At 43.0% G+C, this 14,972-nt stretch overlaps 1 protein-coding gene across 3 annotated transcripts in view; it reads right to left on the bottom strand.

The window, feature by feature from the left end:
• Window positions 1-6,447: 6,447 nt before the first annotated feature.
• LOC129813043 (syntaxin-binding protein 6-like) overlaps window positions 6,448-14,972 on the bottom strand; it is a 154,763-nt gene continuing 146,238 nt past the window's right edge. For all 3 annotated transcript variants that reach the window (XM_055865187.1, XM_055865189.1, XM_055865188.1), the window contains one exon: window positions 6,448-8,495. In XM_055865187.1, the coding sequence (XP_055721162.1) occupies window positions 8,472-8,495 (24 nt within the window). In that variant the 3' untranslated portion in view covers window positions 6,448-8,471. The remainder of the gene's footprint in view (window positions 8,496-14,972) is intronic.

Raw genomic sequence — 14,972 nt, 5'->3', positions numbered from 1 at the left:
ACGGTTCATAAGAAATAGTGAATTGTTGAAAGTCAAATGCTATTGCAAAGCTTATTATTATTAAAGATGTAGTTTAAGTATAACTCTGACTGGTGTGTAGTTTGTGGTCCCGTGTGGCTCAGTTGGTAGAGCATGGCGCTTGCAACGCCAGGGTTGTGGGTTCAATTCCCACGGGGGGACCAGGGTTCAATTCCCACGGGGGGACCAGGATGAATATGTATGAACTTTCCAATTTGTAAGTCGCTCTGGATAAGAGCGTCTGCTAAATGACTTAAATGTAAATGTAGTTTGTAACTCTCCTCATTTGGTAAAGCAGAAATATGCCACCACAAACTGCACATAGGGACAAAGATAGTACTTTTTGGAGAAATGTCCTCTGTTCTGATTAAACAAAAATAGAACTGTTTGGCCATAATGACCATCGTTATGTTTGGAGGGGAAATGGGGAGGCTTGCAAGCCGAAGAACACCACCCCAACTGTGAGGCACGGTGGTGGCAGCATTATGTTGTGGGGGTGCTTTGCTGCAGGAGGGACTGGTGCAAGTCACAAAATAGATGGCATCATAAGGGAGGAAAATTATGTGGATGTATTGAAGCAACATCTCAAGACATCAGTCAGGAAGTTGCAGCTTGGTCGCAAATGGGTCTTCCAAATGGACCCCAAGCATACTTCCAAAGTTGTGGCAAAATAGCTTAAGGACAACAAAGTCAAGGTATTGTTTTGGCCATGACAAAGCCCTGACCTCAATCCTAGAGAAAATTTGTGGGCAGAACTGAAAAAGCGTGTGCGAGTAAGGAAGCCTATAAACCTGACTCAGTTACACCAGCTCTGTCAGGAGGAATGGGCCAAAATTCACCCAACTTATCTTGGGAAGCTTGTGGAAGGCTACCCAAAACGTTTTGACCCAAGTTAAACAATTTAAAGGCAATGCTATCAAATACTAATAGAGTGTATGCATACTTCTGACCCACTGGGAATGTGATTAAAGAAATAAAAGATGAAATAAATTATTCTCTCTACTATTATTCTGACATTTCACATTCATAAAATAAAGTGGCGATGCTAACTGACCTAAGACAGGGAATTTCTACTAGGATTAAATGTCAGGAATTGTGAAAGACTGAGTTTAAATGTATTTGGCTAAGGTGTATGTAAACTTCCGACTTCAACTGTACATATAGTACATCCTCTTAGGACAGACATATTGCTACACCTGCAGCTCAGTAGGTTCTCTGGAGTCATCTAGTTTTCACTGCAACTCTTCTTCCTAAATCCTTCATTGACACAATTCAATTCAAAACACATTTTATTAGTCACATGCGCCGAATACAACATTTCACCTTACAGTGAAATGCTTACTTATGAGCCCCTAACCACAAATGCAGTTAAAAAAAAATACAGATAAGAATAAGAGATAAAAGTAACAAGTAATTTTAGAGCAGCATTGAAATAACAAAAGCGAGACTATATACAGGGGGGCTACCGATCAATGTGCGGGGGCACGGGTTAGTTGAGGTAGTATGTACATGTAGGTAGAGTTATTAAAGTAACTATGCAAAGATGACAACAGAGAGTAGCAGTGGTGTAAAGAGAGGTTGGGGGGAGGTAACTGCAAATAGTATGGGTAGCCACTTGACTAGATTTTCAGGAGTCTTATGGCTTAGAAGCCTCTTGGATCTAGACTTGGCACTCCGGTACGGCTTGCCATGTGGTAGCAGAGAGAACAATCTATGACTAGGGTGGCTGGAGTCTTTGACAATTTTTAGGGCCTTCCTCTGACACTGCCTGGTATAGAGGTTCTTGATGGCAGGAAGCTCGGCCCCAGTGATGTACTGGGCCGTTCGCACTACCCTCTGTAGTGCCTTGCGGTCGGAGGCCGAGCAGTTGCCATACCAGGCAGTGATGCAACCAGTCAGGATGCTCTTGATGGTGCAGCTGTAGAACCTTTTGAGGATCTGAGGACCCATGCCAAGACTTTTCAGTCTCCTGAGGGGGAATAGGTTTTGTCGTGCCCTCTTCACGACTATCTTGGTGTGCTTGGACCATGTTAGTTTGTTGGTGATGTGGACACCAAGGAACTTGAAGCTCTCAACCTGCTCCACTGCAGCCCCATCAATGAGAATGGGGGCGTGCTCGGTCCTCTTTTTCCTGTAGTCCATAATAATCTCCTTTGTCTTGATCACGTTGAGGGTGAGGTTGTTGTCCTGGCACCACACGGCCATATCTCTGACCTCCTCCCTTATAGGCTGTCTCGTCGTTGTCACTGCTGTGTCATCGGCAAATTTAATGATGGTGTTGGAGTCGTGCCTGGCCATGCAGTCATGAGGGAACAGGGAGTACAGGAGGGGACTGAGCACGTACCCCTGAGGGGCCCCTGTGTTGAGGATCAGCGTGGCGGATGTGTTGTTACCTACCCTCACCACCTGGGGGCTGCCTGTCAGGAAGTCCAGGATCCAGTTGCAGAGGGAGGTGTTGAGTCCAAGGGACCTAAGATTATTGATGAGCTTTGAAGGCACTATGGTGTTAAACGCTGAGCTGTAGTCAATGAATAGCATTCTCACATAGGTGTTCCTTTTGTCCAGGTTGGAAAGGGCAGTGCGGAGTGCAATGGAGATTGTATCATCTGGGGATATGTTGGGGCGGTATGCAAATTGGAGTGGGTCTAGGGTTTCTGGGATGATGGTGTTGATGTGAGCCATGACCAGCCTTTCAAAGTCCTTCATGGCTACAGACGTCAGTGCAACGGGTCGGTAGTCGTTTAGGCAGGTTACCTTAGTGTTCTTGGACACAGGGACTATGGTGGTTTGCTTAAAACATGTTGGTATTACAGACTCGGACAGGGAGAGGTTGAAAATGTCAGTGAAGACACTTGCCAGTTGGTCAGCGCATGCTCGCAGTACACGTCCTGGTAATCCGTTTGGCCCTGTGGCCTTGTGAATGTTGACCTGCTTAAAGGTCTTAGTCACATCGGCTGCGGAGAGCGTGATCAAAAAGTCTTCCGGAACAGCTGGTGCGCTCATGCATGTTTCAGTGTTATTTGCCTCGAAGCGAGCGAAGAAGTAGTTTAGCTCGTCTGGTAGACTCGTGTCAGTGGGCAGCTCTCGGCTGTGCTTCCCTTTGTAGTCTGTAATGGTTTGCAAGCCCTGCCATATCCAACGAGCGTCGGAGCCGGTGGAGTACAATTCAATCTTAGTCCTGTATTGACACTTTGCTTGTTTGATGGTTCATTGGAGGGCATAGTAGGATTTGTTATAAGCTTCCTGGTTAGAGTCCCGCTCCTTGAAAGCGGCAGCTCTAGCCTTTAGCTCAGTGCGGATGCTGCCTGTATTCCATGGCTTCTGGTTGGGGTATGTACGTACAGTCACTGTGAGGATGACGTCATCAATGCACTTATTGATGAAGCCAATGACTGATGTGGTGTACTCCTCAATGCCATTGGAGGAATCCCGGAACATATTCCAGTCTGTGCTAGAAAACCAGTCCTGTAGCTTAGCATCTGCTTTCTCTGACCACTTTTTTACTGATCTAGTTGCCGGTGCTTCCTGCTTTAATTTTTACTTGTAAGCAGGAATCAGGAGGATAGAATTATGGTCAGATTTGCCAAATGGAGGGCGAGGGAGAGCTTTGTATGCGTCTCTGTGTGTGGAGTATAGGTGGTCCAGAGTTATTTTTCTCTGGTTGCACATTTACCATGCTAATAGATATTTGGTAAAACGGATTTAAGTTTCCCTGCATTAAAGTCCCCGGCTATTAGGAGCACCCCCTCTGGGTGACCGTTTTCTTGTTTGCTTATGGCGGAACACAGCTCATTCAATGCTGTCTTAGTGCCAGCCTCTGACTGTGGTGGTATGTAAACAGCTACAAAGAATACAGATGAAAACTCTCTCGGTAGGTAGTTAGGTCAATTATTAGGTTTTCGAACATCCCTCAATCAGCCAGTGGTTCACACCTCTCATCTACAGTCAATGGTCATTGTATCCACCAAAGACAAATCACACAAAAATGTTGTTGAGCAATAGGCAATAAGGTGAAAAGTATTAGCGTACTGTATGCTTGGGGACTGGAACATGTCTGATAGGGCTTTACTCCCTCTAGTGGTAAACTATGGAAGTACAATACAACTCTCCTCCAGCCCTTGGGCATACAGTATAATAAATCAACCCCCAAGGACCTCTGTCTCTCTGCACTGGATTTGAAATTCCTTTTCCTCAGAGACCAAATTCGATCTGGGGAAACCAGGTACAGATGGGTGCTCATTTTCAAATAGTCTCCTGACACCCTTGTTAGTAGCTCAAATCTAGCAGGCGAGCAAAGAGCAGCTGCGATGAGGACAGGGTCAGGTTTAGCTCGAGCATCGTCGTGAACTACCTGAAGTAAAATGTGCTAGTGTGCATTGGGAGAGGAGAGGCTGCAGCAGACCCATCAGCCTTGAAACAGGCCCAGGCTCCTTCATGACAGGGCAGGGAGCAGTTGGGTTATTGGAAGGTTTTTAGGAAGGAAGGAATGGAGGAGAGAGGATGACTCAGTGGCTGTAGAAAATACACACACTACAATACAGTCAATGCCACTGTCATAATGTCCCTATGGAGGGATTCCAGGGTCAGAGGCTGGTGGTAGGAGATTCAGGAGAACCTGCTCATTGTAATGTAATTCCTTGATGGAAAAGTGTTTTCTCATATGATCTTGATTTAGTATTTGTCAAGAGCTACAGTTGTTTTTCCACTATTGTAAATGTCTTTCAAATTATTTCCATTTATGGTATAAATAATATCCATTTATTCCATTCTAGCCATTACAATGAGCCTGTCCTCCTATAGCTCCTCCCACCAGCCTCCACTGTTCAGGCTTTAGGAAGGCTTCTTTCTATACAGTGATATACAAAAAAAATTAAGGGAGGAATGGAGGGGAGAGGAGGAGGATTCAGTGGCTGTTGGAAGAGAGTTACGAGAGAGTTACGACAGGACAGGAGAGCCCCGCTCCGGAGATGTTTTATGGGGCACTTAGTTACCCTCTCGGGCAGTAAAGGTATATCATGTATTTCTACATCATTACCGTACCCCACTCCCCTGCTTGTCAAAAAGACGGCCTCTTTCATTTTGGATTTAAAGCACTATTAGTGGGTGGGTGAGAACGGGAGGATAATTTTGATGCTGTGAAGATCCAATTCCGCTCGCTTGCACCTGACACACAAATTGAAGACTTCATCTGGGAGTCTGGATTAGCGTTCCGTCCGCATTGCTGTTCTATTGTTGAGAGATTAAATTACTACTTCTCCAGATGTGGTGTGTGGAATAACATGGATAATTCATTTGAATAGCATCACTAGAAACTTCCTCAATAGTTGAATCATGTTAATTATATTTGCCCAAAATCTGAGTATTAGATTTCAGTCATTTAGCAGACTCTCTTATCGAGAGCGACTTACAGTTAGTGCATTACTTTTAAGATTGATATGTGGTTGTCCCACCTACCTAAGGCATAGTAAGTACAGCAGAGCTTGAAAGGGGGAAATTAATAGAAGTAACATTTGGGGCTAACTGCTGAGGGGGCTTTCTAGACTGAACAAAAATATAAATGCCACATGCAATAATTTCTAAGACTCCATATAAGGAAAGCAATAGACTGAAATAAATTCATTCGGCCCTAATCTATAGATTTCACATGACTGGGCAGGGGAGCACCCAATTGGGAGCCAGGCCCAGCCAATCAATTAATTTTTCCCTGCAAAAGGTCTTTATTAGAAACAGAAATACTCCTCAGTTTCACCAGCTGTCCAGGTGGCTGTACTCAGATGATCCCGCAGGTGAAGAAGCCGGATGTGGAGGTCGTGGTTACATGTGGTCTGCAATTGTGAAGCCGGTTGGAATGACAGACCAATTCTCTAAAACAAAGTTAGAGGTGGCTTATGGTAGAGAAATTAACATTCAATTATCTGGTGGACATTCCTGCAGTCAGCAAGCCAATTGCATGCTTCCTCAAAACCTGAGACATCTGTAGCATTGTGTTGTGTGACGAACTGCACATTTAGAGTGGCCTTTTATTGTCCAAGCACCTGTGTAATGACCATGCTGTTTAATCATCTTCTTGACATGCCACACCTGTGAGGTGGATGGATTATCTTGGCAAATGATAAATGCTCCCTAACAGTGATGTAAACAAATGTGTGCACAAAATCTGAGAAATAAGCCTTTTTTTTGCTTATGGAACATTTCTTAGATCTTATTTCAGCTCATGAAACATGGGAGCAACACTTTACATGTTGCATTAAGCCAGCACACATGCTGTGTCACTGTGGTAAGAATGTAAGCTCTACAACAGAGACCCCAGTAGTGGATAACTGGGTGATACAAACTTCAATGACCTATTCAGTACACATGCCCCTCCCATCATTTTTTCTAGTTTTTACTACAAAAATTCACATCCAAAAAAGCAAACATCGGCAACAATTTAAAGACAGACTTGAGACTGTGTTTATTTAGATGGTATGTAATCTGATATAAACAACGAGAGAGGTTTTGGAATAATTCAATGTTACCTTCAATCTCTAAAAAGCATTGGTCTGTGATGTTTCATTGAAAAGAATGGTATAAGTCTGTATTAGATGTGCCTAGTACTGAGACCATCTATAATAACTACCTTTTCATTCCATTAGCCTATTCTACATACAGAACTGTGGCCTTCTGTATTCCTCACACAATCCACTTTCAACAAGCACCATACATCTTAAGGAACAACCCCCTCTTTCAAACCTGGTACAAAACATACTTGATCTTCTCCTTTTGGTTATCGACCTTGGGTTACCATGAGTGTTATCATAACACATTCAGACTGTTCAAGTCAAACTACATGCTGTTGAAGTACTTATGAAACAGTATGTTTAAAAACACCGATATAGAAGCATTGCACTTGGATTGTTCTGGACCTTAGCTAGACATATGACATGTAAAAGGACACTGACTTATTCACTGACCAATGGAGGGGAGACAAACTGACTAAGTAGCTTGCAATTGTTACAAAAACATTTCATAACCATCAGACAAATGACTTTTTTTATTAAAACAATGAACATCCAAAATGTAAGGAGGAAGCGGATTAGAATTTGAGGCAACTAGAATTTCAGTAAGAACTTAACCGTGCTCTCTGCAAGGTAAGGTTGTCAAGTGCAATCCAAAAAATAAGCGTAATAAACAAGACATATCCACACTGAGGGTGGTTTACTTGCTTCAAATTGCTTGTAAGGAAGCCACGGTTACACACAGTGAATGCAGACCAATATTGTACAACGCTGCTAGTGATGTGTCAATGTGCTGTTTTACATATCAGAACAAAAAACTTTATATAAACACAAGTTAAACTATAAGTACAAGATGTGACCAAGGTTGGAGTTGAAAGGGTTACAATCAAAATTATATTTAGAGGAATGATTCGACACCAAATACATTGTATATTGTGGTAGAATTATCTGATTACAGTCTTATAAGCTTGTTACACTAGCTAATTTACAACGATACTGTAGTCTCTTACCTTACAATAAACCGTCTGATCTCGTCCATACAACCAAGTGCTTCAATAACACTTAAGAAATAGCAACAGTGAAGCCTAAATACTTGTTTTTTCTGTGTGGGTTTTATTCAACCTTTTGTAATGAAAGTGTATTTTGTTAGACCATGCACCTGAACCCTTGGTCACTTTAATGAATAGTTCACAGACTGTTTTGCAGAACATTAAACTTGGAAAACATACCATATTGGTTGAAATGTAAGCTTGCAGCAGTAGTTTTTAGAAGCAACATGAATGTCCTCCACACATTTGGCTAATACTATGTCTGAAATGAATGTATGCACCAATGAGCTTTTCAAAACAATATGATGCCAAATAGTCAAACGACAAAAGAGTGAAGAGCTCATCTCCTTTAGACAAGTTGAGGTTCACATACTGGGGTGTACATTGCTGACTAAATACAGTAAAAAAGCCATCATATGATATGCATGTGTCATGTCATACACTCTGCTGCAGTTAAATTCTCCTCTTCCAGCACCGTATGTAAAGTCACTTCTTTGAGGGAGTTGAAGACCTGTTCCTTTTAGGGGGCTTTGGACGGTGTGTGTGTGTGTGTGTGTGTGTGTGTGTGTGTGTGTGTGTGTGTGTGTGTGTGTGTGTGTGTGTGTGTGTGTGTGTGTGTGGTGTGTGTTGGGGTGGGGAGGGCAGTGACTATAGTCAGTAATTTCCATGGTTTGTCACAGTAAAGGTCAAGGAGTACTTTGGGAGCAATGGAGGGGGATAAAGAAGAGTTAGCCGTGAAACATTTGATCTCAACTGTCTCATCTGTGTTCCCTCCCACCTCCTCGTCGTCAGATCTTCTTCGTTAGAAACAAATAGGTGTTACCTTCGTTACAAGAAATACAAATAATAGAATCTGAAACCCGCCCTATGGCGTCTGGCACGCTTGCTGGACCCCTCTCACCAAAGTTTAACACTTATGCTTCATGGCCAGCTGTGGAGAGGAAAAAGAGAGGGGAAGGGACAAAACGAGAGCACATCAGCCATGTGGAGATATATAAACAACATGCAGTGACTAAGTGAAATGAGAAAGCAATTTAAGTGAACATTTCTTCCACACCCCCTTTGGGGTTGCCAAAAATAATTGAAACAAAACACAATAAGATTAAAAATCTATTAATTTCTGGAAACTGCAAAAACAAAAATAAATTCCAAAGTTAGCTAGCACATTAAAATCCGACCACCAACAAATACAAGTAAAAGAACCTCATTGATACTACTTTGTTTCCCACCTGGTGGAGGCTAACATGCGTGACATCGTGAGTAGTAGAACAAGGACAAGCAGGGTCCATTTTCTAGGCAGAAAGGAATAATAGCTATTAGGGTGGTGTTATTCCCCAGGGGTTGGTAAGCGGCCCACGCCCCAGTGTTTTCATCAGGCAGTGACTGGTCACTCAGACTTAATCTCATTAAAGAGAGTTCTAGCGGGCTTGGCTGGAGGATCATTAAGGAAAAGGCCAGGGCCACCAATCTAAATCTCTCACAAACACACACACATACACACACACACACACATTTCAAAATAGAGGTGGGTGAAATCTCCAGAGCTAACAAGTGGGGGCAGCAGAGCCGCAGCACAGAACAGATGGCCATAGCTCCTTCTGTGGGGATGATGAGAGCTCAACAGTGGCGCTAATGGACTGATGTCACACAGAGCCTCAGCAGGTGGGAGACACTACAGAGACAGACTGACTGAATCTGCAGTGTTGTTTCCCACTACAGGTCACCTTAACATTTATGGAGTCCACTACAAGATACCATATGTTCTCAACTTGAACTAAAGTATACTGGATCACAGGTAGAAAGAGGGAGACGTGGTGTCTTGTTCAATGGCATTACAGGGGGGGAAAGTAGCGCAGGTGGCAGATACAGGATGTTCCCAACTTTTACTTAACATCAAAAACTAAAGAGGGGGAAAGATACATCTTTCAAAACATTAACTAAATATTGTTCAACGTTATGACCAGTCAGAGAAGATGTTGCAGAATATATTTACTGTAGCTAGCTAACATCACCTTCCTACCAGTGGTTATCCACGTACATTATAGGGTTGCACCTTTTAACAAACGGCCACAAACATGCTTTAGTGAGTGCAAGACTAAAACTGCAAGACAACTAATTAGTTAAATGGTTCACAAAATGAAGCATCTAATTGCTGGAGCTCAATGTGGAAGTGGATGGAGTGTCTTATCTGTATGGGGAGTTAGTGCCTTCAGAAAGAATTCATACCCCTTGACTTATTCCACATTTTGTTGCGTTAAACCCTGAATTCATAATTGATAAAAATAAATACAAATCTCACCCATCTATCTACATACAATACTCCATAATGACAAAGTGAAAACATGTTTTAGAAATGTTTGCACATTTATTGAAAATGAAATACATAAATATCTAATTTACATAAGTATTCACACCCCTGAGTCAATACTTTGTAGAAGCACCATTGGCAGCAATTACAGCTGTGAGTCTTTGGGTAAGTCTTTGCACACCTGGATTGTACTATATTTGCTCATTATTCCATTCAAAATTCTTCAAGCTCTGTCAAGTTGATTGTTGATCATTGCTAGACTGCCATTTTCAAGTCTTGCCATAGATTTTCAAGCCGATTTAAAGCCGAGTCAAATCTGTAACTAGGCCACTCAGGAACATTGTCTTGGTAAGCAACTCCAGCGTAGATTTGGCCTTGTGTTTTAAGTTATTGTTCTGCTAAAAGGTAAATTCATCTCCAAGTGTCTAGTGGAAAACAGATATGCAGAGTGGTACTCAGTGATGTGCTGGACTTGACCCAAACATAACATTTTGTATTCAGGACAAAAAGTGAATATCCTTGCCACATATTTGGCAGTATTACTTAAGTGCCTTGTTGCAAACAGGATGCATGTTTTGGAATATTTTAATTCTGTACAGGCTTCCTTCTTTTCACTCTGACAATTGGGTTAGTATTGTGGAGTAACTACAATGTTGCTGATCCATCCTCAATATACTCATATCACAACCATTAAACTCTAACTGATTTAAATTCACCACTGGGCTCATGGTGAAATCCCTGAGCAGTTTCCTTTATTTCCAGCAACTGAGTTAGGAAGGACGCCTGTATAATTGTAGTGACTGGGTGTATTGATACACCATCCAAAGTGAAATTATGAACTTCCCCATGCTCAAAAGGATATTCAGCATTTGCTTTTTCATTTTATTACCAATCGGTGCCCTTCTTTGCGAGGCATTGAAAACCCCCCCCCATAGACTTCCTTGTTTAATCTTCGCCTGAAATTCAATACTGGATTAAGAGACTTCACAGATAATTGTATGCATGGGGTAAAGAGATGCGGTAGTCATTCAGAAATCATGTTAACCACTATTATTGAACACGGAATGAGTCCATGCAACTTATGTGATTTGTTAAGCACATTTCTACTCCTGAACTTATTTAGGCTTGCCATTACAAAGGGGTTAAATACTTACAGTATTGACTCAAGAAATGTCAGCTTTAAATGTTTTATTAATTTCCTAAATGTTCAACAAATAAATTCCACTCTGACAATACCGGGTATTGTGTGTAGATCAGTGACACAAAATCTCAATCTAACAACAAAATGTGGAAAGATTAAAGGGGTGTGAATACTTTCTGAAGGCACTGTATACAGTATGGCCATTCTCTGAGTTAAAGAGTTTTCCTGTGGTCTTCTTTTAGTTTCACGCCACAGGGTCTTCATTTTTTAACAGTAAGGGGCATGTCTCTTCAAAGGGTTTTCCATTAGACCGCCATTACTGTCATGTATTATTCATGTGTGTGTTCATAATGAATGTGATGGAGGATGTGAACAGTTTTAAACAAATTAATTGCAGTTCCGGTCCAGAGCGCATGCGCTCTATCTGGAACAGTGGGTCACCAAAGTTGGGTGATCCTGTTTCTACAGGAGGTGCAAGAAGCCGGGTCAAAGACAATTATAGTTACTTTAAAAGTTATTGGAATTGATCACAGTCGTGAGTTAGAAGCGGGGCACGATTCGTATTATTACAAATGATTTCCTTTACAATTTATTTCCTGTTTTTGCAGCAAAACCATATTAATGATAATGGTATGGTTAAGCAGCGGTTGATTAGTTCTCCTTGTGTGAGGGATACATTTGGATTGAGAGGATGAGAGAAGCCCATGGAGAATAGCTGGGATAGAGATAATAGATGGAGGAATAAACTATGTGAAGAGGAGGGATTCCTAACAAGAACATCTAGCTAGTGAAACACCCTGCTGGGCGGCCAGAAGCAACAAACTAACCACTTAGACTGAATCACCTGAGGATGGAGAACAGCGTTTGATCTTTTTGCTGAGGTTAGAGCTCAAACTGAGTTTAAATAAAGGTAAAATTGAAATAAAAAATGACAGAAAATCAGTTTGGGATGAATTGTTAGTCAAAGACAATGGGGAAATGTGGGTTACATAGTACCATTATGTGGTATAGCTGGTAACATGTACTACTAGTAAGGTTATTTTGTTCAGTTCATGTGGTTATGAAAAACTCCTCTAGCCCTTGTAATGTGGTATGATACACTACATGGACACAAGTATGTGGACACCTGCTTGTCGAATATCACATAAAAAAATCATGGGGATTAATATGGAGTTGGTCCCCCCTTTGCTGCTATAACAGGCTCCACTCTTCTGGGAAGGCTTTCCAATAGACATTGGAACATTGTTGCCGGGACTTGCTTCCATTCAGCCACAAGAGCATGAGTGAAGTCAGGCATTGACGTTGGGCGATAAGGCCTGGCTTGCAGTCAGCGTTCCAATTCATCCCAAAGGTGTTAGATGGGATTGAGGTCAGGGCTCTAGCCCAAACCATGAAAAACAACACCAGACCATTATTCCTCCTCCACCAAAATTTACAGTTGGCACTATGCATTCGGGCAGGTAGTGCTCTCCTTGCATCCGCCAAACACAGATTAGTCTGTCAGGCAGTGAAGCGTAATTCATCACTCCAGACAAAGCGTTTTCACTGCCCCAGAGTCCAACGGCAGTGAGCTTTACGACACTCCAGCCAACGCTTGGATTGTGCATGGTGATCTTAAGCTTGTGTGCAACTGCTCGGTCATGGAAACCCATTTCATGAAGCTCCCGATGAAAAGTTATTGTGCTGATGTTGCTTCCAAAGGCTGTTTGAAACTCTGTCGTGAGTGTTGCAACCGAGACCAGGCGATATTTATGCGCTTTAGCACTTGGCAGTCCCATTCTGTGAGCTTGTGTGGCCTACCACTTCGCTGCTGAGCCGTTGTTGCGCCTAGGCGTTTCCACTTCACAATACAGCACTTACAGTTGACCGGGCGGGGCAGCTCTACCATTGAGGAACTGACTTGTTGGAAAGGTGGCATCCTATGACATGCTACATTGAAAGTCACTGAGCTCTTCAGTAAGGCCATTCTACCTCCAATGTTTGTCTATGGAGATTGCATGGCTGTGTGCGCGACTTTTACACCTGTCAGCAACGGGTGTGGCTGAAATAGCCAAATCCACTCATTTGAAGGGGTGTCCACATACTTTTGTATATATAGTGTATGTGACACGTGACTATATATATACCTCCAGCAGGCCACAAATGTGCATGTGTCTGCTCAAACGGTCAGAAATAGACTCCATGAGGGTGGAATGAGGGCCCGAAGTCCACAGGTGGGGGTTGTGCTTACAGCCCAACACCGTGCAGGACATTTGGCATTTGCCAGAGAACACCAATATTGGCAAATTCGCCACTGGCGCCCTGTGCTCTTCACAGATGAAAGCAGGTTCACACTGAGCACATGAGCACATGTGACAGACGTGACAGAGTCTGGAGACGCCGTGGAGAACGTTCTGTGGCCTGCAACATCCTCCAGCATGACCGGTTTGGCGGTGGGTCAGTCATGGTGTGGGGTGGCATTTCTTTGTGGGGCCGCACAGCCCTCCATGTGCTCACCAGAGGTAGCCTGACTGCCATTAGGTACCGAGATGAGATCCTCAGAGCCCTTGTGAGACCATATGCTGACACATGCACATTTGTGGCCTGCTGGAGGTCATTTTGCAGGGCTCTGGCAGTGCTACTCCTTGCACAAAAGGCGGAGGTAGCGGTCCTGCTGCTGGGTTGTTGCCCTCCTATGGCCTCCTCCACGTCTCCTGATGTACTGGCCTGTCTCCTGGTAGCGCCTCCATGCTCTCGACACTACGCTGACAGACACAGCAAACCTTCTTGCCACAGCTCGCATTGATGTGCCATCCTGGATGAGCTGCACTACATGAGCCACTTGTGTGGGTTGTAGACTCCGTCTCATGCTACCACTAGAGTGAGAGCACCGCCAGCATTCAAAAGTGACCAAAACATCAGCCAGGAAGCATAGGAACTGAGAAGTGGTCTGTGGTCACCACCTGCAGAATCACTCCTTTATTGGGGGTGTCTTGCTAATTGCCTATAATTTCCACCTTTTGTCTATTCCATTTGCACAACAGCATGTGCAATTTATTGTCAATCCGTGTTGCTTCCTAAGTGGACAGTTTGATTTCACAGAAGTGTGATTGACTTGGAGTTACATTGTGTTGTTTAAGTATTCCCTTTATTTTTTTGAGCAGTGTATATACACACACACACACACACACACACACACACACACACATGTATATATATATACATATACAAAGAAAAGCACATTTTTTGTCCATTAAAATATCAAATTGATCAGAAAAACAGTGTAGACATTGTTAATGTTGTAAACGACTATCGTAGCTGGAAACAGCAGATTTCTAATAGAATATCTACATAAGTGTAACGGATGTGAAATGGCTAGCTAGTTAGCGGGTACGCGCTAGTAGCGTTTCAATCAGTTACGTCACTTGCTCTGAAACCTAGATGTAGTGTTGCCCCTTGCTCTGCAAGGGCCGTGGCTTTTGTGGAGCGATGGGTAACGACGCTTCGTGGGTGACTGTTCGATGTGTGCAGAGGGTCCCTGGTTCGCGCCCGTGTCGGGGCGAGGGGACGGTTTAAAGTTATACTGTTACATAGGCGTACTGAGGCCCATTATCAGCAACCATACTCCTGTGTTCCAATGGCACAGTGTGTTAGCTAATCCAAGTTTATCATTTTAAAAGGCTAATTGATCATTAGAAAACCCTTTTGCAATTATGTTAGCACAGCTGAAAACGGTTGTGCTTATTAAAGAAACAAAAAAACTGGCCTTCATTAGACTAGATGAGGAACTGGAGCATCAGCATTTGTGGGTTCGATTACAGGCTCAAAATGGCTAGAAACAAATAACTTTCTTCCGAAACTCATCAGTCTATTATTGTTCTGAGAAATGAAGGCTATTCCATGCGAGAAATACAACGCTGTGTACTACTCCCTTCCCAGAACAGAGCAAACTGGCTCTATGCAGAATAGAAAGAGGAGTG

This window comes from Salvelinus fontinalis, chromosome 16 (genome assembly GCF_029448725.1).
Source record: "Salvelinus fontinalis isolate EN_2023a chromosome 16, ASM2944872v1, whole genome shotgun sequence".
In the NCBI taxonomy this organism is placed as follows: domain Eukaryota; kingdom Metazoa; phylum Chordata; class Actinopteri; order Salmoniformes; family Salmonidae; genus Salvelinus; species Salvelinus fontinalis.
Note: the sequence above shows the minus strand (reverse complement) of the source record. Positions and strands in the feature narration are given on the sequence as shown.